Source organism: Chelonia mydas, chromosome 19 (assembly GCF_015237465.2).
Source record: "Chelonia mydas isolate rCheMyd1 chromosome 19, rCheMyd1.pri.v2, whole genome shotgun sequence".
Lineage (NCBI taxonomy): Eukaryota > Metazoa > Chordata > Testudines > Cheloniidae > Chelonia > Chelonia mydas.
Window position 1 is genome coordinate 13059361 of NC_051259.2, and position 27813 is coordinate 13087173.

The following is a 27813-nucleotide window of genomic DNA, read 5'->3' on the forward strand; positions in this document are numbered from 1 at the left end:
TGGCTTGGTCAAAAATACTTAGATAGTTTGTTGTCTATAATAAATATTTTGGTGATTGAGTATGGAAGGAAAGGCCGTTTGTGATGCACTTTAATCATCATTAAAAATAGCAGAAATTTCCCTGTGCTGCAATGGGAAGCGATCAGGACTCTCCATTAATAATTCTTATGACTAAAGGCGCACACACCCTCTCAGCTGTTTGCTTGGATCTCCTTCGGGGGGTTTCTCTATTGGCCAGAAAGAGAGGCAGTCCTGTTGCTGCACTTCTAATGGAGACAAAAGAGAGAGCAGAAGGCTGGTGGACAGGCATCATGGTTAGAGAGAAATAGTTTGAAAGGTTATATAAGCCGGCTTATAATGTGTGTGTTTGTGCATGTACTGCTGCCACTCCTGTAATATAACAGGAGTGTGCGTGCACGCACTGCTGCCTGATGGGTGTGTGGGTGCACACTGCTCTTTGTACCGGAGCTCTGTGTCTGTCGTGCACCCCACTCCCAGAACACAACAGGTGTGGAGACACAAGTGTGTTGCAGGAGATGGAGAATCACCTGCCAAAGAAGGAAAAAGCCAATGCAATTGGACAGGTCCTTTTTGAGGCCGGAGCTGGTGAGAAACGGCTCCCCTGAGGGCAAGTGCATTTCCAAAAGAACCTGTTCTCGCTGCCCTGTTACAAGCCAGTTCCCAGGAGAAAAAGATAAGATCATGCCTGTGACCCTTCGAACATGCCTGGTCTCATTGGATGGGTGGAGGAGGGGAATGGGGGGGGAGGGTGCTTCACATTATTGTCCTGAATAGAATGATTTATTCTATCTATTCTAGGGGGGGGGGGGGGGGGGGGGATGAGAAAACCTGAATTTGTGCTGGAAATGGCCTAACTTGATTATCATACACATTGTAAGGAGAGTGATCACTTTAGATAAGCTATTACCAGCAGGAGAGTGGGGTGGGAGGAGGTATTTTTTCATGCTTTGTGTATATAAAAAGATCTTCTACACTTTCCACAGTATGCATCCGATGAAGTGAGCTGTAGCTCACGAAAGCTTATGCCCAAATAAATTGGTTAGTCTCTAAGGTGCCACAAGTACTCCTTTTTATTCTAAGGTGATTCTTGCATATCCTCAGGCCAGCTGTGAGCATGCAGATGTGCTGCCTTTCATTTCCAGCAACTCCCTTTCTTTCTGTGGTCCCACGGCTCTCTCTTGCCTTCCCTGCCTCGCACCCATCCGCTGCATGGTGACTACAGCAATCTTTGGCCTGTTGTCGTCTGAGATTCCAAATAAACCTCCCCCTTCATTACTCTGGAGAAAAGCTGCTTATGCAATTTTTGCTGTTCTCTTTGTTTGCACGCTTGCCAGGAGGAACTACTATTCCTATTCCTATTACCCGTAAGTAATTGTCATTCTCTCTCGCTCGCTCTGCGCTCTCTGCTCCAGCAAGTTTCTTTCTCTGTCAAGTAAATTTTAAGTGCCTCTGTGGCTTGTTAAAAAATGCTTCCGAAGTATTCACAGGCTTCCAGATGGCATGGAAAACATACAGGGACCCATTTCCAAAAGGGCTCAGCATTATGGGAACCCAGGAACCATCAACCCCAGGTCCAGCTGTTGCGTTATCCTCTCTGAGGGTATGTCTACATCACACACTTTTTTGGCTGTGTGCATTGTACATACCCGCACAGCTCCCCTAGCGTGGGTGTAAATGGCAGTCTAGATGAGGTGAATAGAAATGCCTGAAGGGAGTGTGCTGGAGTACATACCCTACGTGGTTCTCTGCTCACCCAAGCTGTGCCGTCTGGCCTGATTTTAGCAGTGTAGTGTCCTGCGGCCGGAGCCTTCCCCTGCTGCAAGAAAAGACTGCAGGGAAAGGCTCTGGCAGGGGAGGCAGCGGGGAAAGTCTCTGCCATTTCCCCACTGCTGAAGCTTTCCCTCACTGCCTCCCACTGTAACTACATGCGCGGTATGTACGCAGCTTGCTTTTAATGTCTCTGTCAGCGATTGGCCTAAACCCTCAAGCCCAAGGTTTAAGATCCCTTCTAAAATTTGTAAGACTTTAGGTGCTGGGCTCTTTTGAACGTCTGCTCTCACCTATGGGTGCTGAGCCCATGAAAATCAGCCCATGAGCATCCCAGTGGGAGCTGCAGAGCGCTGAGCACTGGTGGAGATCTGGCTCTGCCTAAATGAGAGCGGGTCTTTTGGAAAGGCTGGCCTCCGTTGTGAGTGGTGAGCACGTGAAAACCTGCTGCTGAGCTCTTGTGAAATCTGGCCCGGAGGACCTAATTTATCTCTGAATCCAATGCAGTTTCCCCCGAGATAAATGGGACCCCCTCATGTTTTTTATTTTGGTCTTGGCTTTATCTGACATACTGTAACGGCAACTCAAAGGCATGTTACATTGTAACTACTGGAAGGGGGGATCATGTTACATTGTCATTGCTTCATGGGCAGAGGGCCTGGTGATCACATTCCATGGTAATTACTGCTGGGAGGGAGGAGGAGATGGATGTGTTACATTGTAACTACTGCAGGGGGAAGCTTTGTTACAGTGTAAGTGTTCTAATGCAAAAGCCTCTGATGGTGTAACTGAAAAGCTGGTTCTAGTGTAATGTAATTTTCAACCCTTACAATTTCATTGGGAGCCCAGTTGATACTTCAGCTAGATGCTGTATCACCAGCGGTCCTTGTGTGCCTCTCCTTCCTGGGAGGAAGTTTCTTATTGGCCAAGCTCACTGGCAGGGGGAAGCTGCAGCTGGCATTATTGTCCATCTACAGCTGCTGTTGCAGGGGATTATTGCAGACTGGTTCAGAGGCTAAAGTAGCCTAAAATCCAGTGACATGAGTCAACAACTCCCCTCCCCACCAATGGCATGTCAGGCTCAGCCCCAGGCTTGCTAGAATTGATGGGGAGCCCAGACTGCAACATTTAAACATGGATCTGGATTTTGAACTATCTAAGGTTTGGGGAGGTTCTGATCTGGAGTTTTGCCAGGTACAGGGTCTAGATCTCGCTCTGGGACTGGATTCCAACCCCACCCACCCCCAATTTTTTTTTTTTTGGTGCAAACTAGAGTTGGTCAAAAAATTTTTGCTTTTTAAACCAAAATTTGGCTTTTTAAAACAAAAATAGTTGGCAAAAAGCTGTATCTTTTTTTTAAAAAGTTCTGGTTTTTCAGCAAAACTTAAAATTTTGAATTGTCAGGTTCCCCCTTTTCACCAATGAATGTATGGAATCAATGGCACCTCGGGCCCTGATCTTGCGAAGACTTGTACACCTCCTTAACTTACCACTGGGAGTACTCTCGTGGAGATCCATGGAGCTGCTCTCGACAGTAAAGCTCAGCATGCATGTAAATGGTGGCAGATCAGGGCTTACGTTCTGTATTTCATTTTATCTATTTGCCTTTTTCCTTTTCCATGCTGTAATTTTCCCAGACGTCCTCAATGTGGGAAAAGTGACAGAGGCGAAAGAAAAATGAAAACAGGTGGAGGTGGGAACCCTCCAAGGATTATATCACTTAGTGGCAAAAGAGGGAGGGGAGAGGAAAAATCAAATTTCTGATTTTTTCCCCTCAAAAAATATTTCTTAAAAAACGTGGCAAACCTGAGCTCATGCTCCATTTTAAACCCTGCAAACCAGAAACAATTGAAGCACTTTCCCCCAACGCTGCCACCATTTTTCAACCAGCTGTAGTTCAACCTCTCCTCTTGTTAACATCCTGTCTCTGAAGCCTCCCATCCCCCAATGTTTATTCTGTATCAAGTTAGAAGGGCCAGAGCAGCAGAGGCTGAATTGCCCCAGCTTTTGGTGCCTTGAGTGTGTAGCATGTGCCCCAGAATGTGTGGGATGGAAAATAACTCCTCTTGCAGTCAAACTACAGGGTAACAGTGAGTGTTGCTTAGCACAACACCAGCTGTGTGTGCCCAGAGTCATTCAGAAGGCCTCTCTGCCCATTGCATTCCTGTTCTGCTGGCCATGCTTTCCCAATAATAAATATCACTACAGGCAATCCAAGGCCTAGAGAATTATGGGCCGGAACTTATCAGACAAGGGCTGGGGGAAGCCTTCTGCTTCTTTCCAACCTCCCCAAGCAGTCGGAAGTGGATGGGGGCAGCTTTCACCAGCAGCTCCTTGTGCTCCAGGGAAGGGGCTGATGGCAATAATTGCCTGCCAGGGTGCGAGCTGGGCCCCTGACACAAGCTGTCCTGGAGCCTTGCTGGGTGCAGGGGAAGGGAGTCACCCACAGGAGCAAGGACGGGACAGTGACCTTCTGGGAAGGAAGGCATGTTCTGTGGGGAATGAGCTGCATTGGGAGGCTACTTGCGGTGCCTCCATGTTGCTCAGAGATTACCACAATCAGGAGCGGTGGCTTGTGCTGCCCTGTGCTGACTGTCTTCTGTGCATCACCGGACACCTGGCAAATGCGGTCACCTCATTCAGAAAATAGGCCTTTGATTGTAATGGGGGGTGGCTGAGCCTGGCTCCTTGAGGTCTCAGGGTGTCCCCTGCAACAGCCAGTTCAGTGGGTCTGACCCCACTGCCTTGAATGATGTTCTACCCGTCTGTGCTGTGGGTGAGGATGGGAAGTCGTTAACACACCGTGGGACCCAGGGCAGGCAGGGCATTGTGGCCTAGAAATAGTACTGTTTGCCAGCCTGGGTGCGCAGAAGAAAACCTAATGACACAGGATACTTCACAGTCCTACTCTGTTCATTTGTAACTGCTGGCCAAGGAGACATCAGTGCATGTTTTCCGTGCCCATGGCAGAGAGCTTCTCTACCTGCTCTGGGGCCCAGTGAAGGAGTTCTGAAAGCTGCAATCCATGGAGCGCTGCGGAGTCAAGGAGAAGGAAGGATGAATGGGACACCGGCCTGTCTCTTAGACTTGCATCTTCCTTCCACTTGGACTACGGAGAGCAAAACACAGCTCAGGATTTATAGGAGCCTGTGTCAGAGGAGTAGTGTTAGCTAATAATGGCACTGGTCCAAGCCCTGAGAAATGTGCCCAGGGCATAATCCTGCCCAGGCTGTGTAGTTCCGGGGCCCTTTTCCATTTCTAAGTCCAGGGATTCCTTGATTTTTATGACCTGTATTTCCATAGAGCCTGGGAGACCTAGTCTTGGATCCCATTACGCTAGGTGCTGTACAAACAGAGAACAAAAAGGCTGCCTCAAAGAGCTTGCAAGTATCAGATAAGAGCTAACAGATGGAAACAGACCGACAGGGTGTTCATGTGACAATATTGGTCAGCACAGCGCCCAGTCATTTTAGGAGGCTCAGTTTTTGGGAACCTAGCTTGTCAGACATAAGGCCTGATTTGTAGGTGGGCTAAGCCGGAGTCCCTGGGGGGCAACACTTGCTTGAGCATCTGTGAAAATCAGTCCTGAGGTGGTGCCAGCTGGGCCCCTGACATGAAGGCCACCAACATAGGCATTGAGGTCAAGATTTTAAAGGATGGGGCCCTAAAGTTAGGCTCAGGTGTCCTGATGTAGGCACGCAAATCAGTGGGCTGAATTTCAGAAGGTCAGAGTGGCCAGGAGACTCCCCTGGATTACATTTTGCACTTAGGCTCCTAAGTCATTTAAGTGCTTCGGTAAATGTCACCTTTTAATGGGTGCTGCTGAATGCTCAGACCTGGATCCTCAAAGGGACAGGCTCCTTACCGTCCATGATTGAATTTAGGAGCCCACATGCCTTTGGGGATCTGGGCCGCTGTGCTTTCAGGGATTTCGGTATATGGCTGGATCCGAGGCTGAACACCATTGTCCAATTTACGTTTCGTTTGTTTGTGAACTGGCTAAGCAAATAGGCCAACAGAGTCGCAAGTGCCTGGAGATTCTGGGAGACGCTGTGTTGGGGCCTGGTTTTCACAGGGCCAGTGCTCAGCAGTTGCTGAGTACGTCTACATGGCGAAGGAAAACCTTTGGTACCGAGTCTCAGAGCCTGGGTCAGTTGGCTCAGGCTTGCAGGGCTCGGGCTACTGGGCTAAAAATAGCAGTGTAGATGTTCCTGCTCGGGCTGGAGCCTGGACTCAGATAACCGCTGCCCTCACCAGGTTTCAGAGGCCAGGCGGGAAGGCCAACACTGCTGTGTTTAGCCCTGCAGCCCCTGAGGCAGGTGCCCCAGGCTCTGAGCCTTGGCACGGCCCGTTTTTCTTTGCAGTGCAGGCATACTCACCGAAACTCCAAGCCCTCAGAATCACTAGCTGTGCATGAACCTTTAGGTGGTAGCCCTGCTTTTCAGCAGGGACTCCATTCAGGGTCTGGTTTTGCATCGTTGCACAGATAATTGTGGGCATGTTTTAGACGCCGTAGCGCTGTGCGAGCAGTCAGCCAGCTAGACATCGAAAGGCTGCCAAATAGGTGCACTGCGAAATCAGAGGCTGCCTCTGAAAATCAGGCTCATGATTTTTAAATCAGAGCCTGTGTCTGGCAAGAGCAGTGTGGCTGAGCATTACGTGTCTGCTTCCCCCTTTGTAACCCTCCTGTAGGAAACCCGTCAACGTGACCAAAGCTACGATTAACTACCGCCACGAGAAGACCCACATGATGAGCGCCATCGACCGGAGCTTCACAGACCAGAGCACCCTGCAGGAGGACGAGAGGCTGGGCCTGTCCTTCATGGATGCGCACAACTGCAGCAACAGGGGTAAGGACTATGCAAGAAGGTGCCCAGATGCTCTGGTGATGGGCGTGGTATAATATCCTATATAGAATGGTTCGGCACCTGTCTGTCCTGCCCTTCCCACTCAGAGGCATCTTTGGTATGCAGTGAGTTGCGTGCTAAAGTGCTCGAGAACAAAGTGAATTAGGTTTCTGTTTAAACAATAACATGGTGCTAAAAATGGTTCACAAATCTGAGCTGCAGGACCATGATCTTGGTAAGGCATCAGGCTAATCCACCATTGCTCCATCCACGAATCTCCCGCTGACTGTGAATCTTGACCCCACTCTCATCTGCCTATGCAGGGCTCCTCCACTGAACTTAGCTTGTCGTCATTGCAACAGTAGCCCCGAGAGGCCACAATTGAGATCCAGGCCCCATTGCACTAGGCACTGGATGCGCACAGTGAGAGACAACCCCCGCTTTGAGGCGCTTACAATCTAAATAGGCCAAATGAAGAGTGTGAGGGAAAACTGAGCTGGGAAGCGTCCAAGGTCCCACAGCAGATCAATGGCAGAGCCAAGAAGAGAATGCAGGTCTTCTGAGTCCTGGACCAGTGCCCTAGTTCCTGGACAGTGCTACCTCTCAGCTTCTTTCATGCTGCCAGATTGGGAGTCAGATTTCCCCTAACGAGGCTCTTCCCCAAAACCATCAGTTCAACGAGTCAGCATGGGCTACACTCGCTGTAATGCCATCTTCATCCACTGGGGCTGCACAGATTGTACAGCCTGCCAGGGCTCTGGTGCCCGGCACCAGTGACTGCCCATGCGAATAGATCAGCCCGACGGCAGGCTCCACCTGGACTCTTGACTCATATTTTATCCTGGCACTGGAAAGCCCGTGCCTGTGGATACCTGCACCCGTTTCAGTCAGACTGCAGGTCCTTGCACACTGAAAGGGTTCCTGGCCCTCTATATATCCTCAGGGGCAGCAATCTCATCAAAGCGACCTCACGCGTGTGTGTAGAGCCATGTCTATAATAAGCAAAACTCTTTCAAGATGTAACTCCACTGGAAAAAGTGGGTGGGTGGGGTCTGAGCTGCAAAATTCAGATCTGGCTCTCAGCCCCCCTGCTCCAAGTTGTGATCAGTGGTTTTGGTTGGCCCCAGTGTGACTGGGAGCCATTCACAAAACAGAGATCTGAATGCAAACTGGAATTCTGAGAAATCCTGGCCTAAGCCTGGGTAGATTTGGATCCAGGCTTTTAACTTATGCTGAGCTTGGAGTATAACACAGACAGCTTTCTGTTGTTCTGAATAGGCGTGGGTCTTGCAGGGTGAAAAGTACACTGTGCTCATGTTAGAGGGAGACTGATAATTTCACACCCACTGGCGTATGCATTTCTAGGCTGATTTAGTTATAAAATAATTTGTTCTATGCCCTAGTTTCAACCATATGCTAATAACATCTGTTACTATAACTTCAAGATGCTGCTTGCTCCCATCTTCCCTGTGCAAAAGACAGGATTAATATGGTTCCCAGCATTGTCTCACAGATAATAGAAGCCCAGAGGGCAACCTTTTCCTCCTTTGATATAGCTGGATAGGTGTATTATTTTTGAGCTAATACTGTGTATTATTTTTGAGCTATTGTGGCTTCTTGAAATGCTCTTAATGAGATTGGTTCATATGAGCATTTTCTCCTCCAAGCATCTGAGAGCCTGCAGCCCAGACTCTCCACTGTCTTACACGTGTAGGAGTCAATGGGGCTGCATCTAGCTTCTTCCAGGAGTGGATTTAGGTTCATTTCTGGGCGGCCATGCATGAGAAAGAGGCTTCTGTGATGTTAGACACAGGAGCTGATTTTGCTCCTGCTTACACTGGTGTGGTTCCAGGCCCTCAGTGTAGTTGCTCTGAGTTTACACTGGCGAATGGGAGGGCAGAATCTGGACTTAGCATCAGAGACCAGAAATGGATGCTCGTTGCAGCGTTTGAAGGGAATGCTGAGGTAGAGACTTGAGCTGTTCCTGATATCAGGGAGTGGGACCTCATCTGTGCCCCTTAGGGGAGCGCTGGGGAGGAAAGAAGACGGTCTCCCTGCTGATGAGGATGCCTGCCCATCGCTCTGCTTGACAGAGCGCGGGTCTGGGGAGACAGGCGCTAGCTGCGCAGGAGTCCGAATTTTCCCCTAACTGAAGAAAATAGCCCCATCCCAAATCTGTAAACACCAGTGTCGAAAACACACATGACGCCCGGATGAGCTGCCAGTGGGTGACAAGCGCTGGCACAGCCAGACATTCTCAGTCAACCTTCCCCAGCTAAAACAGACCCAAGTCCCAGCTCAGGCACCAGGCTCGGCATGCTTCCTCCACCTTTTCCTTCCTGGAAAATAAAAGCGGGGGGGAGCGTTCTCTAATAGTTAGATGCTGGGCTGGGAGTCAGGACTCCTGGGTTCAGGTCCCAGCTCTGTCCCTGACCTCCTGTGTGACCTTCCCCACAACCCCTGTGCCTCAGTTTCCCCATTTGTCAATTGAGTAAATAATAGTTCCCGCTCTCACGGGGTGATGTGAGAGCACAGCTAGTTAATGGCTGTAAGGGTCCTTCGCTGGAAGGAGCTATTGTGCATAATTGCAAATTAGTATCATCATTAATTTTAATTGTGTTCAATGTCCTACAAATCGTCATAAACTCCAGTTCATATCACCCAGGTTTCATCCTTCCCCTCACCCACATCGCCATATTCCATTCACAGTCACTCTCCTGTCAGTGTAATGACACGTTTGAGGTCCATTCAATTGGGGTCATTTCACTTCACAAAGTCTGAGACTCTTGCACTATTTCATGTATGGGGTTTCCTGCATTCTGTTAACATATTAGCCCTCCGTTAGCTTTTCATAACCCCGAGATGCAGACACTAGAAACCGCAAAACCTGGATGGGCGATTTGGCATTTTCTAGCAGATGCAAGGAACCCTTGGAGCTTTATGGATGAACCAGAAAGGATTGTTTAGAAGCGTTAGGGTAACCATAGCCAGAACTCAATCTTATAGAGAAGATAGTTGTTTGCAATAGGCAGACAATGCTGCCATCCAGAAAAATGCTCTGCACTGAACAAAGTACTCTTAGCAAGGTCAGAGCTCAGAACTTTGGGTGGGAGCGTTTGGGGAATCCTGAGAATTAATCAATGAGCAGGGCAGTGGTGGCTCATCATGAAAAAATACAGACTAACGCTGAATTTGGCCCAGATACCACATGGGCTAAATTCTACTCTGTTACATTGGTGTCGATATTGAGTAGCTTAACCAAGTAATAACAGTGAAGTCCATTGACATCAAGACTAGAAATAAGACACGCCTTTTCAGCTGTGAGGATAATTAACCATGGGAAGAACCTATGTCGGGGCGGTGGATTTTCCATCCCTTTCAGTCTTTGAGACCAGGCCAGATATCTTTTTGAGACATCGGAAAGGTGCGGGTTTCAGAGAGAAGTGACTGGGGGCTGCTTTTTTGCCTGTGTTGTGCAGGAGTTCTGACTAGGAAGATGATAATGGTGTTTTCTGGCCTTAAAATCTTGCAATCGCTCCAGAAGGGACTGAGAGCACAGTTTGGCCTCATCAAAGCAGTTGTTTATTAACATGCTTATTCTGCCGCTCTCCACCTTAACTAAACCATATTGAAGTATTACGGTGCTAGTTTTAATACCGTACCGTGCCCAGCCCCTCTGCACTGGCCATTGATGCTGGTGCTGTGCCCTTCCAAAGGGTAGCGACAGGTGCTCCTCCAGGGGGAGCTTCCACAGAACCCCAACAGAGAGTCCCACATGGCAAGAGCACCCCCTGCAGCAGGTTCATAGAATCATAGAATATCTGGGTTGGAAGAGACCTCAGGAGGTCATCTAGTCCAACCCCCTGCTCAAAGCAGGACCAATCGCCAACTAAATCATCCCAGCCAGGGCTTTGTCAAGCCTGACCTTAAAAACCTCTAAGGATAGAGATTCCACCACCTCTGTAGGTAACCCATTCCAGTGCTTTACCACCCTCCTAGTGAAATAGTGTTTCCTAATATCCAACCTAAACCTCCCCCACTGCAACTTGAGACCATTACTCCTCATTCTGTTCTCTGGTACCACTGAGAACAGTCTAGATCCATCCTCTTCGGAACCCCCTTTCAGGTAGTTGAAAGCAGCTATCAAATCCCCCCCTCATTCTTCTCTTCTGCAGACTAAATGATCCCAGTTCCCTCAGCCTCTCCTCATAAGTCATGTGCTCCAGCCCCCTAATCATTTTTGTTGCCCTCCGCTGGACTCTTTCCAATTTTTCCACATCCTTCTTGTAGTGTGGGGCCCAAAACTGGACACTACTCCAGATGAGGCCTCACCAATGCCGAATAGAGGGGAATGATCATGTCCCTTGATCTGCCGGCAATGCTCCTACTTATACAGCCCAAAATGCCATTAGCCTTTTTGGCAACAAGGGCACACTGTTGACTTATATCCAGCTTCTAGTCCACTGTAACCCCTAGGTGCTTTTCTGCAGAACTGCTGCCGAGCCATTCGGTCCCTAGTCTGTAGTGGTGCATGGGATTAAGTTTGAGCCTCCTTGGGCAATCTCCTATCTAAGTACCAGCTCAGCCCAACTCTGCTTAGATTGAGCAAATCAACCAGGAGCACCCAGCCTGCTATGTCGTCTTCTGAACTCCTCCTGTGCCTGTCCCCCATGGCTCCCAGGTGACCAGCGCAGCAGTGCGGTCAACGAGTCCAGCAGCTTGCTCGGAGGCTCCCCACGGCGCCAGTGCGGGCGCAAAGGCTCCCCATACCACACTGGGCAGCTCCACCCTGCCGTCAGAGTGGCCGATCTCCTCCAGCACATCAACCAGATGAAGACAGCGGAAGGCTATGGCTTCAAGCAGGAGTATGAGGTGAGAGCTGGGGAGCGGTCAGGGAATCCTGCCTGCTCCCCCTTGCTTTTATCCCCTTCGCCCACACCCGCCTCGCACGCCCACTCCCGACGTAGCCGAGGGGTGGGGCAGGGCAAAGTCAGACAGCTGGATTCCCAGGTCACCTTTGGGGCAGATCACTGGGACTCCGGCCTGAGGGTATTTCTGCAAGTGTGGGGTGCTGCAGACATCTAACAGCATTCATCTGAATAATGGGAGTTTGTGGTCAGATGTCTCATGAGGCACCAGGGCCCAGATCCTCAAAGATATTTAGGGGCCTCACTCTCCTGGGAGTTGGGTGCCTAAATACCCTTGAGGATCTGGGTCCAAATTAGACACGAGCAGGCAGGGCACCCCAGCCTTCCCATGGCATGGCGTGTGAGTCTCTCGCCCCGGCGGCTCCCGGGATGTCATACCCTGAAACAAACTAGGCCAAAACCAGGCCATGTCAGCCATTTACTAGACAGTCCAGGAAACTTTCAGCATGTTGGGCTCGCCCCTCCCAGATCTGCCCCTGTAGGCGGCTCTCCCTTTGCAAACCCAGCTCTTTCCTTGTCCAGCACGGCTGGCTGCAGGACAATGCCAGGTCCACCCCTTGCTATCGTGCTGAGAGCTTCTCTCTCCTCTACTCCCACCCTGTGACAGACACCCACTGTGTTCCATTGTGCAGCAGCAGCCCAGCCTGGTCAGTGTAGATGGTCTCCTCTCATTTTAATGCAGAGCGGATGCCCCCAGAGTCATTAATGTTCCATCCCTGTCCCTACCCCATCAGGCTGAAGCAGGTATAATGGCGAGATGTGCTTTCTGACACTTGCTACAGTGCGCATAGCAGGGCTGATTTCCCGATTCCTTGGTGTCCCACAGGCTGGGCTATTGAAATCCCCCAGTAATTAAAATTACTGTTTAATGTTCACTTGTTTCAAGTGCAGGAACCTTTTTGCCCCCTCTTTTATGTATTGGACAAATCAAGTTATAATCATTAGGGCTGCTTGACAAGCTGCTGTATGGGCTCAGAACTAGTCATTTGAAAAGCACTTCGATATTATGGGTGGGGAGAAAACATGTAATTTCCTTCCACTTTCTGCCTCTTATTCCGATCCATGAACGTTGCTGTTATTATGTACCAGGCTGTTCTACTTCTATGGGGAGAGAAAAAGGGTAAGGAAAGACCTGGAGAAATAAGCAATTTGTAATGGTCTGAAACAGGGATTTCTGGATGCAACTGAAATTTGTATCCGGCACATAGAAGCTCCCAGAAATGTTCTTTGGTTAAAGAAGCAGATTGAAAGTCAGGACTCCTTCTGGTCCTTGTTCTGCCACTGCTGTACTGCCTACCCTTGACCCAGTCATGTCACTGCCCAGTGCCTCAGTTTCCCCTTCTAAGGACAAATAATACAGGCTTGGCTCACAAAGTAGTGGTGGGGCAGTGAGGGTTAATGATTTGATGTTTGTGAAGCCTGTGCTGATGTTTCTGCAGGAGAGACGCTGCCCAGAGAGCAAAGTGGTGTGATTAATATTTGGTTTTCAGACAGAAATCTGATTTGTTGCATTGACTATTCAGATTGGGGTAGTGTTTGGAGGCCCCAGTCAGGATCTGGGCCCCGTTGTTCTTGGTGCTTCACAAACACACAGAATGATGCACTCCCAAAGAGCTTACAGTCTAACAACTTCCTCTGGCCTAAGGAAACCAGACTGTGGTGTGTGTTGTGTGGCTGGACAATGTGCTGTGTGTCAGGGAAGTCCCAAAAGACCCCAGCACGCTTTCCCCAAGGCACTTCTTGCAATGTGCGATTTCCTCATTGCTGTCCCTCGATAAGGCTAATCAAATTCAGGCTTCAGGGCATTCGTTAGTTGCATGTGAGGCTCAGGAACGAATTCCTGCATCTATAGCACTGACCAGCTGGCTAGGTCCAGACACCTTCAAGTCCGTCTGGAGGGACCTGCTTTGAGTTGCTCTGATGGGACAAACTTGTGTGTCGCAGTGTTGCGGTGTTTGGTGCTGGGAAGCGGCAGACCAATGCCATCACTGTGGATTGGGTCCTTAGTTCTTAGATAATGCATTGCGTGTTCAGATTGCTGCACAAACATGAACTGGTTAAGCTTGACAGGACCCCTGTGGTATGGCCTTGTTTGGCAAACTGTTTACGGTTCTGGTCCTCCATCGGCCGTAAAGTTTAATTTAAAGTGAAACAGGTGCAGAGAAGAGCACCCAGGAGGATCAGGGAGTAGAGGGCCTGTCTTTTGAGAGGAGACTGGAAGAGCTTGGTGTGTTTAGTTTAGCAAAAAGGAGGCTGAGGGGGGATATGACGGCTCTTTGTAAATATGTTAGTGGGTAAATAGCAGGGAGAGTGAAGAGCTATTTAAGCTAAAAGCCAGTGTTAACACACAAACAAATGGGTATAAACTGGCCATGAACCAGACTGGAAATCAGAAGAAGGTTTCTAACCACTGAGGGGTGCGGTTTTGGAACAGCCTCCCAACAGGAGTTGTGGGGCAAGCAATTAGTTTTATGAGAGAGCTTTACAAATGTATGAGTGCAATGGTATGATGGGGCTGTTTGTGATGGTGGGGGGCAGAGCTCAAGAGCTCTGGGGCTCTCGTCCAGTTTATGTCCTACGTTCCTAAGGGTTCATGCTTCAGGGTTACAGCCAGCCATCTGCAGGGTCAGGAAGGGATTCCCTCCCGCCCCCAATGTATTCTGGGAGGATTTTTTAATCTCCTTCCTCTGTTGCATCAGGGATGGCCACGGCTAGAGATGGGACATTGGGCAGGGAGGGCCAGGACTCTCAGGTGGCACTGAACATTCTCTCTCTCAGGTGCTTGGCAGCTGGTTCTTGTTCATGTGCTCAGGGTCCGGCTGATCGCTGTATGTGGGATCGGGCAGGAATTTCCCCCCAGTCAGGTTGGCAGGAACCTTGGGGGGGTTTTGCCTTTCCCTGCAGCATGAGGGTGGGGGTCACTTGTCACGGTTATCTGGGTACACCTCACTTATCATTTCCCTGCCATTGATGGGGCCTCAGGCACTGGTCACCTCAGTGCCCCTGTTCTCTGCCTGAGGCACGTAATAGTCTCGTCCCCTGTGGGTTGCAATACTGCGGTCTGATTTCGGTTGTTGGGTTTAATGTGCAGGTGCTGTGTGGTGCTGGTAGCCTGTGATACACAGGAGGTCAGAGTGGTGGGTGCGTCTGGCCTTAAACTCTATGACTCTAAGGTAGGCTTTAGCCCCATTTTGCAGATTGGGAAACTGAGGTACAGAAGGACAAACTGACTTGCCCCAAGATGCATGGTGAGCCATTGACATTGGGACTGAGGAGGTACTGTGTTCATTTCCATAGACCACGCAGCCTCTTATCACCACTACGTTATGGCAGGAACTCAGTCGCAGTCTACTGCAGCGTTGTGAAGTGGTGTGATGAGATCCCTCGGGTGTGGTGGGACATCACGACCTTGCAGCTCAACATTGTATCGTGATGAGCCTGAAAGTTCTATTCTGGGACCCTTCAATGTCCTGGAGCATTCAGCTTGTTGGGTGCAGGATCCTCCTCATCAGCAATTAGGACAGCCCCCAAAAAAACATCATCCGCACTTCGCCCCCCTCCCCCCCCCCCAACTCCACTGTCAAAATGCTGGACGAAACCGCAATGGATACTACACCCAACCCTAAGCCTGGAGCAGGTGTGATGGGGCATTTGCTTCAGGGGCTACCAGAGGGAATCCCATGTATCTGTTCCCTGGATAGATAATAGACTTTTCTGCTTTCTTTAGAGTTTCTTTGAAGGCTGGGATGCATCCAAGAAGAAAGACAAGACCAAAGGGAGGCAGGATCACATGCCAACCTGTAAGTATCTGAGACAAAGGCTTTAAAAACAACAGAAAAACCTGCCTGCCTAATATTGGAATGCTTTGAAACCTCTGCAAAGAGTCTCCTAGCAACGCACAGGCGACAGGGGTGCGGAGGGGTGATGCGCTGGTGCACAACAGGTGAACGGGCTGGCCTCTTCACCCCATGGACCTAGGTTGTGCTTTGCTCTTGGGTGTTGTTCCGGTTGTTGGTTTCATTTCTGTCCCTCCCAGAGATTTGCTTCACAGAACCTCACCCCAGCAGAGGCCCAGGCATCACGAATGAGGTGCACTGGCAGAGGCGATGTGTGGGGAGTAGCTGGGAAGCGAGGGGCGGTAGGTCGTGACAGTTGTGCATGGCCGAGCTGTGCAATGGGCTGGGGCAGGACTGGAACAGGAAGGCTCAGGGCACTAGCAGGGCTGTCTTGGGAGAGCACATCTGGAATAACGGGGTGAGCCAGGGCAGGACGGAGAAGAGCTGGCAAAGCTTTGCAGAGCGGCTGGCTGTGGAGCAGAATAACTATGGCCAGTCAGGCCAGGATTGGGGGGCGGTGCAGCTTCCCCGCGGGGTAAAATCTATCAAATTCATTGGGGGGAAGAAGCCGAGCGAATGTGTTGGGCTGGTGGAGTGCAGCAGCTATCCCCGTGCTCGGGGCACTTTGTCTGTGGGGTGCAGTTTCCATTCATTCTGTGCCTTTGAGTCTAGCTTGCGGGCTGGAGTTGCGTGCAACACTGGCTCCTTTGGCCTTGAGAGACCCTACTAGTATAGGTTTCAGAGTAGCAGCCGTGTTAGTCTGTATTCGCAAAAAGAAAAGGAGGACTTGTGGCACCTTAGAGACTAACCAATTTATTTGAGCATAAGCTTTCGTGAGCTACAGCTCACTTCATCGGATGCATTACTAGTATAGGACACGTTTAGTGGTGCTCAAAGGCTATGGACAAGTTGGGCCCCACAGCGCTAGATGCTGTACGAACACTTATTGCTATTAATTAATACCTAACTCTTATACGGCCATTTTCCTGCCCCAGGGAGCTTACAGGGTAAGAAAATAGACAGATGTGGACACGATAAACACGCTAAGGTTAAGCGATTGGCTCTTAAAGAACAGAAGAGACCGGAAAGGCTTGTTTCTGCCAGAGTCCTAGTGCTTTACTCCTCTGGCATGATCCCCTGGCCAGGTCCCTACCCCGACAGCCAGGGTACGTTCCACTAGCGTGACCACCTTTTCAAAATGCAAAACTGGGACACATGCAGGAGCCCTGCCTCCTCTGTGGCCCTGGCCCTGCTCCTCCTCTTCCCCCAAGTCCCTGGACAGCCCAGAAGTCGGAGCCAGGCCATGGTAAGAGCCGCCTAGGGAGCCTGGGGCACTATAGGGAACCCTGCACCCTCCACCTGCCCTGGATGGTGGGCTGGGGTGCCCAAAAGCAGCCCCTGGTCTGTGTCCCTGCCCCCTGGGGGTGCACTGCCCAGGGCAGGTGGAGGGTCCGGGACTCCGGGCTCCCCACAGCGGCCCAGGCTCCCTGCATGGTTCATACTACTGCCTGGCTCTGGCTTTTGGCCTGGCCAGGGGCGGGGTCTCAGGGGCCAGAGGAGGAGCAGGAGGTGGGGCCTCGTGGCAAGGTGGGGCTAAGGCCCACACCAGCCCCCACCACCAGGAAGAGGCGGGCGCCCCTGAGCCTTGGGCCCACACGGGGCAGCACCACAGGGAATCTGTGACAAATGGTGACCCAGAGTCATTCTGCCAGAGGCCACGCTGTGCAAAGCTCAGGGGAGAGATTCGTGTTTCCCAGTCTAGGGCTGCGATGGAATTCCCATCGTCCCCAGGGGCCAGTATTCCCATAGCAGTGAAGCATTGCAAGGCCATGTCCCAACGCAGTGCAGTCCCTTATAAACGCAATGTCTTCCCCGCATTCCTCTCTCCATTGCAAACGCCCAAAGGAACACAGGAGGGGTGCTTTTCTGTGCTGCAGCCCCCTAAGGAAAATGGGCTGGACCTGTGGATTTTGTGACATCCAGGCCAATTCTTTCGTGGATAGAAATTCAGTCAGGAGGCTGAGTTTGGGGCTAACCCCAGGACGTACTGGTTTATACCAACCCACCAGCCCCCTCCCAAAGAACCTCCTTGCTCTGTCTGCTGCCCCACTTTGGGGATAGGGGAGGGTATGTCAGGGGGAGACCTGCCCCAGTGCTTATCACCTTGCTGTGATTTAGCGGGGGGTGATGCGGGGTGCACCCCAGGGTGGGGGACAAAAAGTGTATCAAAACCCAGCCAAAGCTGTATCACCGCATTGAAGCTGCTCTGAAATACCTTCCCCCGGTTATTTTTATTGCTTCTAAATATATCTGGCTCCTCTCTCTGCTGTGCAAATTGCTGCTGGTTGTTCACACGGCTGCAGAGTGGGAGCAAATTGTGTCAAGCGTGTCACAGAGGCCAACCGCAGGCGCCTCTGCTCTGCGGGAGGGGGAGAGGAGGACTCTCAACTCCTCCCTGCTCACACACCCTCTTTCTGCCCCTGGCAGCAGGTGAGTTTGCCCACCCCTTTCTAATTCAGGGGTGGGCAAACTACAGCCCGGGGGCCACATTCGGCCCTTCAGTTGTTTTAATCGGCCCTCAAGCTCCTGCTGGGGAGTGGGGTCAGGGGCTTGCCCTGTTCCGCATGTGCCATGGCTCCCGGAGGCAGCGGAATGTCTACGCTCCGGCTCCTACGCATAGGGGCAGCCAGGGGGCTCTGCACGCTGCCCCTACCCCAAGCGTCACCCCCGCAGCTCCCATTAGCCAGGAACCGCAGCCAATGGGAGCTGCAAGGGTGGCACCTGCGGACAGGGCAGCCCGCACAGCCACCTGGCCACGCCTGGGCATCGATGGAGGCAGGATTGGAATAGCAGGGGGCTACGGGTCAGGAGTGAGGGATACCGATGGGGGTAGGATTGGAATAGCAGGGGGCTATTGGTCAGGTGTGAGGCATTGATGGGGGCAGGGAAGGGGACAGAACTGGAATAGCAGGGGGCTATGGGTCCAGAGTGAGGGACATCGGTGGGGCTTGGGGTGGAGGAGAGGCAGGACTGGAGTAGCAGGGGGCTGCGGATCAGGAGTGAGCGACATCAGCAGATCTTTGATAAGAAGCTGCGTTCCCCCAAGGGGAGTGCTCAGAAGGGCACAGAGAGCTGGGCTGGAGCCGTGCAGGGACCACGGGCCGTTTTCTCCATGCCTGCCGCCCCCTTTCTGCACTGTCACAGCCTCTTTGTCTGACTTGCTCTCCAGACGACCGACATCGAGTCAAGCTGCACCCGCTGCTCGGGGACCCCAATTCGGATTACATCAATGCTAACTACATCGACGTGAGTACTCGGGGGGCTCTGGGCCCGACCTCGGCGTCCCCGCAGTGCGCTCGCGGGGGGATAGGAGGGGCGGTGTGTGGACCTCGCAGCATCTGTGTGTGGCCATGCATGTTCTGCAAGGGATGGTTCTGCAAATCCGAGCAGCGCGTGGAGGGAGGTGGGATCCCCCGGGAGGAATGTCCGGAGGTTTGACTAACTAACCCACCGCACCCTGCATGACAGGGCCCAGGGCCCAGCACAACTCTGCTCCCACAGCCTGCCCAATGTGTGTTCTTTGGTTCTTGCTATTCCTCCCAGCAGTGCCCCAGTATCCCATCTCCCCCTTCTGCTCCTCTCTCTCTCTCTCTCTCTTATTCATTCCCTCTTTCCTCTGTGGTCTTTTCCTCCCCACCCCATGGACCAAGCTCTATACCTGTGTGTGGAGGGCACCAGAAATGGAATATCAGGGGAAACGCCAGGTCAGGCGGAGGGGCACAGGCAGGGCTGGGTGGGGAGCCCATGGAGTGATGGGGTATCCAGTGGGTCGAGCTGAGGGCACAGGCGGGGCTGGGTGGGGAGCCCAGGGCTGGGGTGATGGGGTATCATAGAATCATAGAATATCATAGAGACCTCAGGAGGTCATCTAGTCCAACCCCCTGCTCAAAGCAGGACCGATCCCCAACTAAATCATCCCAGCCAGGGCTTTGTCAAGCCTGACCTTAAAAACTTCTAAGGAAGGAGATTCCACCACCTCCCTAGGTAACCCATTCCAGTGTTTCACCACCCTCGTCGTGAAAAAGTTTTTCCTAATATCCAACCTAAACCTCCCCCACTGCAACTTGAGACCATTACTCCTCGTTCTGTCATCCGCTACCACTGAGAACAGTCTAGATCCATCCTCTTTGGAACCCCCTTTCAGGTAGTTGAAAGCAGCTATCAAATCTCCCCTCATTCTTCTCTTCTGCAGACTAAACATCCCCAGTTCCCTCAGCCTCTCCTCATAAGTCATGTGTTCCAGTCTCCTAATCATTTTTGTTGCCCTCCGCTGGACTCTTTCCAATTTTTTCACATCCTTCTTGTAGTGTGGGGCCCAAAACTGGACACAGTACTCCAGATGAGGAGTATCCAGTGGGTCAGGCTGAGGGCAGAGGCAGGGCTGGGTGGAGAGCCCAGGGCTGGGCAATGGGGTATCCAGTGGATCAGGCTGAGGGCACAGGCAGGGCTGGGTGGGGAGCCCAGGGCTGGGGCAATGGGGTATCCAGTGGGTCAGGCTGAGGGCAGAGGCAGGGCTGGGTGGGGAGCCCAGGGCTGGGGCAATGGGGTATCCAGTGGATCAGGCTGAGGGCACAGGCAGGGCTGGGTGGGGAGCCGAGGGCTGCGGTGATGGGGTATCCAGTGGGCAGTGGCGTAGCTGGGGGGGAGCGGGGCAGCGGCCGCTCCCCCACTGAGCACAAGTGGCGCCTTGTGAATGTCTTGGCCCCTTTTAAATTTTCCCCTGTTGAGGGAACAAGGGGAGCGATCCCCAAAAAAGGCGCCACCAGCTGCGGCACTTCTACTCCCCCGGCGGCGGGACCTTCAGTGCGGCTGCAGACACCCGGCGCAAGTGAGGCCGGCCCCTGGCGCGCCGCCGGGGGAGTAAAAGTGCCGCAGCGGGTGGCACCTCTTCTTTGGATCGCTCCCCCTGTTCCCTCCACCTGGCTACGCAGCTGCCAGTGGGTCAGGCCGAGGGACACAGGCAGGGCTGGGTGGGGAGCCGAGGGCTGGAGTAATCTGGGAAGGGTGCATGGGCAGGGTGATGGGGGAATGTATCCTGGATCATGCCAGATGTATCCATCCCTCGAGTCGTTTGCATGGGAATTAGTCCAACCTCAGTCCATAGATTATTATATGAAGCGCCGCAGTGGTTCTCCTGGGCCTGCCAGCGCCGCTCAGTTTGCAGCGAGAGCCTGGCAAACCTGGGGGCTCACACAGAACTTCTTTGGCAAGTTCTTTCCTGAACCGGAGCCAAGGCCCCTCGTTCCCCACCCCCCCATCACAGCTGGGTGTCCCCCCAGCTGAGCAATGCCCCCATCGGGTCTAGGGGGATGGGCTGTCCCAGTTAGTTCATTCTGCCCGGCTGATCCAATGGGATAGCAGGAGCAACGCTGAGTCCCCCATGGGCCGTTGCTGCTGCTTCTTTTCTCTGCTGTCTGTCATCTGTGACCCGCTCCCATGGCTGCCGTGTTCTAATCCATCTCTTGGACTGTACCTTACTAATCTTCCTGTCTCTGGTCTCTTTTTCTTTTCAACTTGTGTCCGATTGGGATCATTAAGATTCGGATAAACCGAGAAGTAAGTAGCCTGTATCCCTCTCCTCACTTTTCCCCCCACTTTCCTTTACTCCTCCCAAGACACCAACCTGGGGACTTCCTTCCAGCGTGTGCTCTGGCCCTGATGCAAGTGGGGTAGATGTGTACAGGTGCCTGTTAGATGGCACTCAACTGCCCCTCAGGAGGCTGCAGTTCAAGTCCTGCCTCTTACAGAGACTGCTTGTGTGACCTGGGAATCAGGCCCAGCAATAGCACATGGGTACAGCGGAGTGGTGGCCATAGGAGCAGGCAGAGAGGACTGGATTGTCATCGGCACTGAGGCCTTGGTTACGTGGGAAAGGTTTTTCGGTGTGACTTCAAACCGGTGCAGTGCTACAGGTCTGTCTCTCTGGCAGACACGCGAGGGCTGCTTTTGGTTTAGCTTACGGAGCTTGGAAAGAAGGTTAAACTAAACAAATGATCCAAAAGAAGCTGCTCGTTTTTTAAATCGAGCTGGGATGTTTTTCTAAAGCTCTGCGCAAGGGAGTGTCTTGGGGCAGGTCTCTGGCTTGTGTTCCACAAGGGGTCAGGCTAGGTGATCCCAGTGGTGTCTTCTAGCCTTGGAACCTATGAGTCAGTACTGGAATAAGCATGTCCACACAGGACTACCAGGGACCTCTTGGATCCTGGAGTCCAGCCCCCTCCTATCACAGGCACCCCATCATATCTGCCTGAATAACTCCACCTGGAGCAGCTAGAGAGGCCTGTGCACCAGTGAGAATCAGGCTGGCTCAGTGTCTCCCCTTCTGCAGCCTGACGGAGCCGGGGGGGTTTATTTGTATGTCTGCCCATCAGTCTGGCTGTCGGAAGGTTTTGTGTTTTTATTTCCTTATCGATCTCCAGCAATTGCATCATTAAAGCATGGTCAAGGCAGCTTCCCCCATACCAGCAAACTGACCCCTGGAAACAAACCCTGCTGAAATTGCACATGATGGGTCTGCAGCTGGAGCCCTCCTGGTTCTGTTATTGGCCTTGTTAAGATTTGCTCTGCTGTTTGGGCTGACACTTCCCTGCTCAGAGTTAGTAATGTTTGCAGTAACTGGCTCAGATGAATGAGGAGTGTGGGCCATTACCCGGGTCCACATGGCTGCTTCGGACTGGGATATTATTAATAGGGCTCTCACGGTGACATTACCCACAGCCTCAAATGTTTGTCGGCGCCGGTTGTGTAAGCAGGAAGCCTCTGACTGAGGCACCTGGCCTCTGAATGCCAGGCCAGGGCTTTGATTGTCTCTCTGGCTTCTGTGCTGTGGACACAGCCCGTCTGTAAGTAGAAGGGGCCAGGTGAGTGGCTTCCGACAGCAAATTGGAGTAGAGAACGGGGCAGAGGGGGTCACAGAGTCTGCTCCAGCATGTTGGTGGGGTGACCTTGGGGGATTCTACAGTGAAATCTCTCTCTCCTCCACCCCCCTCTTTTGAGGTCTTGTTTCCCCCCTTGCACTCCTCTTCCCCACTTGACCCTTTTTCAAATTCCTTTCCCCCACCCCTCGGATTGCTCGTCTCTCCCCTTTTCCGAGTCCTCTTTACTCCCTTCCCCGTTCACCCCCTGTCCATTCCTCCTCATTCTTTATAGTTCCCAGCCCCTTCCCTTCTCTCCCCGTCCCTGTGGAAAGGGGGCTGCTCTCGCACTACTGCCTACCCCGTAGCTACTGAGAGAGGAATTCCCCAGGGTCATGCCCATGTGCCAAACACCTCTCAGGGGTGGTGTAGGAAGACTTAATCCTGCTTCACTGTAAGGGGATGGTCTAGATGCTCTCTTGAGGTCCTGTCCAGCCCTACATTTCTATGGCTACGTCCCCACTTGGTGCTCCGGGTGTGATCCCCAGCTCACACGTACTTGTGTGAACTCTCACCTAGCTAGTGCGCTAGAAATAGTCGTGTAGCCGTGGTTGCACAGGCAGCAGTGACAGGTGCTAGCCGCTCCAAGGATATATCCGTGGGGTCTGGGTGGGTTTGTACTCGGGCCAGCCAGTTCCTCCACTGACATGGCTGTCGACGCAAGCTGGGCATCACGCCGTCAGCTCCTGATGTAGACAGAACCTAGGGGATGATGTCAGAAAGCCCCCGCCCCCCTCGAGGGTGTCTCTGGAGTTTGCCTGGCATCCTTATTGGCGTGAACTGGGGGTGCTTGTTGATCCTGGCTGGGAACCTGTGTTTAAGGAAGGTTGTGTCTGGGGGCTTTCAGCTGAGAGTGGCCTTTAGAGAACGCAACAAGCCCCGGGTCTGGCCAGCTGGAAACTCTTAGCTTATCTGGGGCATGGAGTGTCAGGGAGTCTCAGATCGAAGCCAGGCGTCCTACTGACTAGCCTCCTCCTGGCCTCAGGGTGCAGTCAGTCTCTCTCAGCCTGGCATTGTCTGGGACCCAGGAGAGTTCTGAGCAAGAGGCTTTATGCCCAGTACAAATACCTGTGTTCAGAGGATGGTGTTTGTTCGGAGATCACTGCAGGGGAAATCTCACCGGCCTGAGCCTTCCCCCTGCCCGGAGAAATACACAGGGATGCCAAGTAGTCACTCTGTGCCATGGGCTTTACCCTCTCCCCATGGTCCAGTCCTCTGGTGAGCTGGCCATCAACTTGGTCAATAGGAACAGGGTCTCATGGCAACCCCCACTGAGGGTGGCTCATCAGCTGTGTCTCAACCAGATTTCCTTCCCTAGAGGTTTAACAGAATCTTGTTCCATTACAGGGTTACCACAGATCCAACCACTTCATAGCCACTCAAGGTAAAGTGCCTTCGAGCTCCTGGCTTTGTCTTTCATTCTCTGCCTCTCCCAGGGCCACTGGGCAGACAGTGCTCGGGGGTCCAGTGACCTGCGGCTTTCCCCCCAGGGGATGTGGTTTGTAATGTGGAGATTAAATCCGTGGTTCAGTGCAGGGTGGGCTGGAGACTGGGCTTTCTGATCCCAGCACATTAGCACCAAACCAAATGCCGGCTGGAAATTCCCTACTGAATAACAATCACTTGCAATCCTCGCGCGCAGCTCCATTCTCCCTGCAGGATGCCCCGGGCCTTTGCAGGCCAAATGGGGCGCAGAAACACTGCAGAGTGATTTAGGCCTGATCCGAAGCACGTTGAAGTTAATGGAAAGACTCCAGTTGACTTCAGTGGCCTTTGGCTCCGTCCCAAAGTGGAAACGCCTACCGGGTCTGATTGAAATGGTGGCCAATGAACTGGATTCTCTGTGAAGGGACCTTCCATTCTCATTGGCTAGGGGCTATGTCAGGGGACAAGAGGTGGGCTTCCTTAATCCTTTCATCCCAACACAACACGTCAGGACTGTGCTCAGACCCAGGGGTTCCAGCTATCACAACCAGCCCTGCAATTATAAATGAATTCACACAGGTCAGTGCTCAGGAGCAACCCTACCATAACATGAGATGCAAAGCTAGCGCCCACGGGCAGCCTTGTCAGCAACCCTACCATAACAAACCGGTGTGCACAGCCCCACCTCTCCTGTGCAGCTCTACACGCAGTTCCAAAACCCACATGCAGCCTTGCAAGAAAAATAATTGCTGCCCGCAACCCCACTGCGGGCAGGCAACCCTACAATAACAAACCGGTGTGCACACCTCAGTGCCCACAAGTGGCACTGTAATAACAAGCCAGTGTGAGCAGCCCACCACTCACATGCAACCCTACAATAACAAGAGAAAATGTTGTCAGCAGGGGAAGATACGATTTCAGTGAGGAGAGACATTTTAGCTTCAGACTCCCAAGGGGTTTTATTTACCAAAAAAAGTGAACAGGGGGAAAGGGAAATAGCATGATATTGAGACTGGAAGCTCGTCAGAGCCAGGTCTGTTTGTTGGTATATGTCTATACAGATCCTAACCCACTGGGGCCCTGATCTCGGGGAGGCATAGTGGGATCTGAGGATAGTGGTTTCCTCTATGGGGTCTCAGTTCTTTTCCTCTTTGTCCCCCAGGCCCCAAGCAGGAAATGGTGTACGATTTCTGGCGCATGGTGTGGCAGGAGCACTGTTCCAGCATCGTGATGGTCACCAAGCTGGTGGAGGTGGGAAGGGTAAGGGACCAGTCCCATTCCTCTCCCCGACAGCTTTGGCTCTGCTAGGGCCCGTCCTCCCACGGTGCTACAGCGTGGTCTGTTTGCTTGTGGCAGGTGAAGTGTTCCAAGTACTGGCCGGACGACTCCGAGATGTACGGAGACATCAAAATCACCCTGGTCAAATCGGAGATGCTGGCGGAATATGCCGTCCGGACGTTCGCCCTGGAGAGGGTAAGTGCCTGCATTGTGCTTGCTCATCCCTCATCCCTGTGGATGCAGGAGGCCTGTTCTATCCCAGGTTAGGTTGCTCCCTGGCTTGTATCAGATAATCCCCTGTGCTTCCCAGGGAAGGGGATGCTGCCAGCAAGCAAAGTCTGCAAGCACTTTGCAGATGCCGGGGGCCAGGTTAATCCAGGGACTGACAGGCAGAGAGCTACCACCATGCATGTGCATCTAGAGCCCCGCAAACAAACCATGCTCTCATAAACAGCAGTGTAAACCTGGAGTAACTGCATTGACTTCACTGGAGTCATTCTGGATTACACTAGGGTATATGAGAGCAGAATTTGGCCCAGGATGCTGGGGTTGGTCTTGATATGCTGAATTGGGTTAGTTGTTCACCAAGGGCCTGAACCAAAGCCTAATTCAGTCAGTGGACAGACTCCCATTGACTTCAATGGGCTTGGGGTCAGCTCTGTAAGGATGAACTGGTTGGAGTACCCGGTACAAGACCGAAGGACCTCCACTCCCTCTCTGGCCAGGGCAGCATCGCTCCTTACAGTACAGTCTGTAGAAAAATTGGAAAGAGTCCAGAAGAGAGCAAAAAAATGATTAGGGGACTGGCACACATGACTTATGAGGAGAGGCTGAGGGAACTGGGATTATTTAGTCTGCGGAAGAGAAGAATGAGGGGCGATTTGATAGCTGCTTTCAACTACCTGAAAGGGGGTTCCAAAGAGGATGGCTCTAGACTATTCTCAGTGGTAGCAGATGACAGAACAAGGAGTAATGGTCTCAAGTTGCAGTGGGGGAGGTTTAGGTTGGATATTAGGAAAAACTATTTCACTAGGAGGGTGGTGAAACACTGGAATGGGTTACCTAGGGAGGTGGTGGAATCTCCTTCCTTAGAGGTTTTTAAGGTCAGGCTTAAAGCCCTGGCTGGGGTGATTTAGATGGGGATTAGGTTCTGCTTTGAGCTAGGTGGGCTAGATGACCTCCTGAAGTCCCTTCCAACCCTGATGGTCAATGATTCTATGATTGTCCTGGGCTGTGTCTTGGCCCATTTAAATGCCCCAAACAGTGGGACTTCCCCCTCTTCTCCTAGGGAGCCTATTTTTCTGTCCTCTCCATCTCACCTTAGGAAGATTGCTATTTGCTTGCTGTTCAGCGTGAGTTTCCCATGGCTCAGTTGCACCCCAAAACTCGTAGCGAGACTCTCTGTACCCCACTCCAAGCCATGCGCTGTCTCTCTGGTGCTCATGGCCGTCAGGCAGTAGGAGTCGTGCTCCGGGCAGGCTGGGTAGAACTGCTCGTTATTTACATGGTCACTGTTGATCATCTAATTTTAGGGTAAGCACCATGTAATTGCAGAGGGAATGAACGATTGTTTCCATCCTCTAGTGTGGAGTGCAGGTTGCACGGCAATTACTGTACGGTATGGTACCTTGGCATATAACAAGTGTAATGGACCCCCTAATCTGCAGGAACACGAAATTACTGTCTCGTTACGAGCTAGGTACCAAACAACTTCCTGGAAACGAGTGCATTCATTACCAGGCCATTCCTGGGTGCCCCGGAGGCCTGTGCAGAAGGGCTGCTTATCACGGGTTGTCTGTTTTTAACCCCATCGTCGCTGACGGAAAAAGAGCTGAGACTATGTGGCTGTAGGGTACCAGGAACATCTGTCCATGGCACTGCCAGCTCGCAAGACTTAGCAATTGCTACTTAGTTCATCCCTGCGGGGGTTAATCCATGGGGCCCACACAGAACTGTGAACACTGTATCTTGTTAGGGGGCGCTAGAGGTATGGGGTAAGATTCTTCCCTCTGTTTAAACCAGGGCACTGTGTGTGTAAATTATCACCCTAGACCCCTAAGCCAACCCTAACCCCCTAAGCTCACTCTAACCCGCTAACCCTAACCTAGCCCTGACTGGTGTAAATGACTGCCCAAGGTGTAGGGTCATGGAGAATCACACCCACCCCGTCTGTTCATGAGTGACCGCACACTCGGCAGCACCTGGGCATGCTCACCCCAGGGAATGTGATGACATGGCCAGTGGGGAACAGAGGCGCAGGGCCAGGGAGGAGCCTGCTCAGAGGGGCAACCTGTCAGGTGCTCCAGATCACTAGCATGTGCGCCAGCAAAGCCACCCGCAGCGATCTTGGTCTGGTGGTGCATAACCGACAGTGATCCATCTGCTGCTGCCTGGAATCCAGAGACAGCTGTAGTGAGTCTGGGTCTCCATTCCCCTTTGTTCTCCAGGTCCTTGGCTCCTGCCTCCGGGATTCCTCCGTCCTCACCCTGCCTTGTGCTTCCTTTACAGAGGGGCTACTCAGCGAGGCATGAGGTGAAGCAGTTCCACTTCACGTCGTGGCCCGAACACGGGGTGCCTTACCACGCCACCGGGCTCTTGGCCTTCATCCGGAGAGTGAAGGTTTCCACGCCCCCCGACGCAGGGCCTATAGTCATCCACTGCAGGTAAGAACCAGCTGCAGCTGCTTGGAGAACCCCAGAGATTTCACTGCCGGGCAGTGGAAGGGGACGCAGCGCTCATA

General features: G+C 52.2%; 1 protein-coding gene across 11 annotated transcripts in view; it reads left to right on the forward strand.

The window, feature by feature from the left end:
• Positions 1–27813, forward strand: part of PTPRU (protein tyrosine phosphatase receptor type U) — a 298799-nt gene that overhangs the window by 233494 nt on the left and 37492 nt on the right. For 7 of the 11 annotated variants that reach the window (XM_043532241.1, XM_043532242.1, XM_043532243.1 and 4 more), the window contains exons 15-22: positions 6481–6638; positions 11317–11507; positions 15291–15363; positions 18629–18705; positions 23718–23754; positions 24958–25055; positions 25152–25268; positions 27582–27736. In XM_043532241.1, coding sequence (XP_043388176.1) covers positions 6481–6638; positions 11317–11507; positions 15291–15363; positions 18629–18705; positions 23718–23754; positions 24958–25055; positions 25152–25268; positions 27582–27736 — 906 coding nt within the window. Of the gene's footprint in view, positions 1–6480; positions 6639–11316; positions 11508–15290; positions 15364–18628; positions 18706–20997; positions 21016–23717; positions 23755–24957; positions 25056–25151; positions 25269–27581; positions 27737–27813 lie in introns of all 11 variants that reach the window. The other 4 variants (XM_043532239.1, XM_043532240.1, XM_043532234.1 and 1 more) reach the window with 1 other exon arrangement.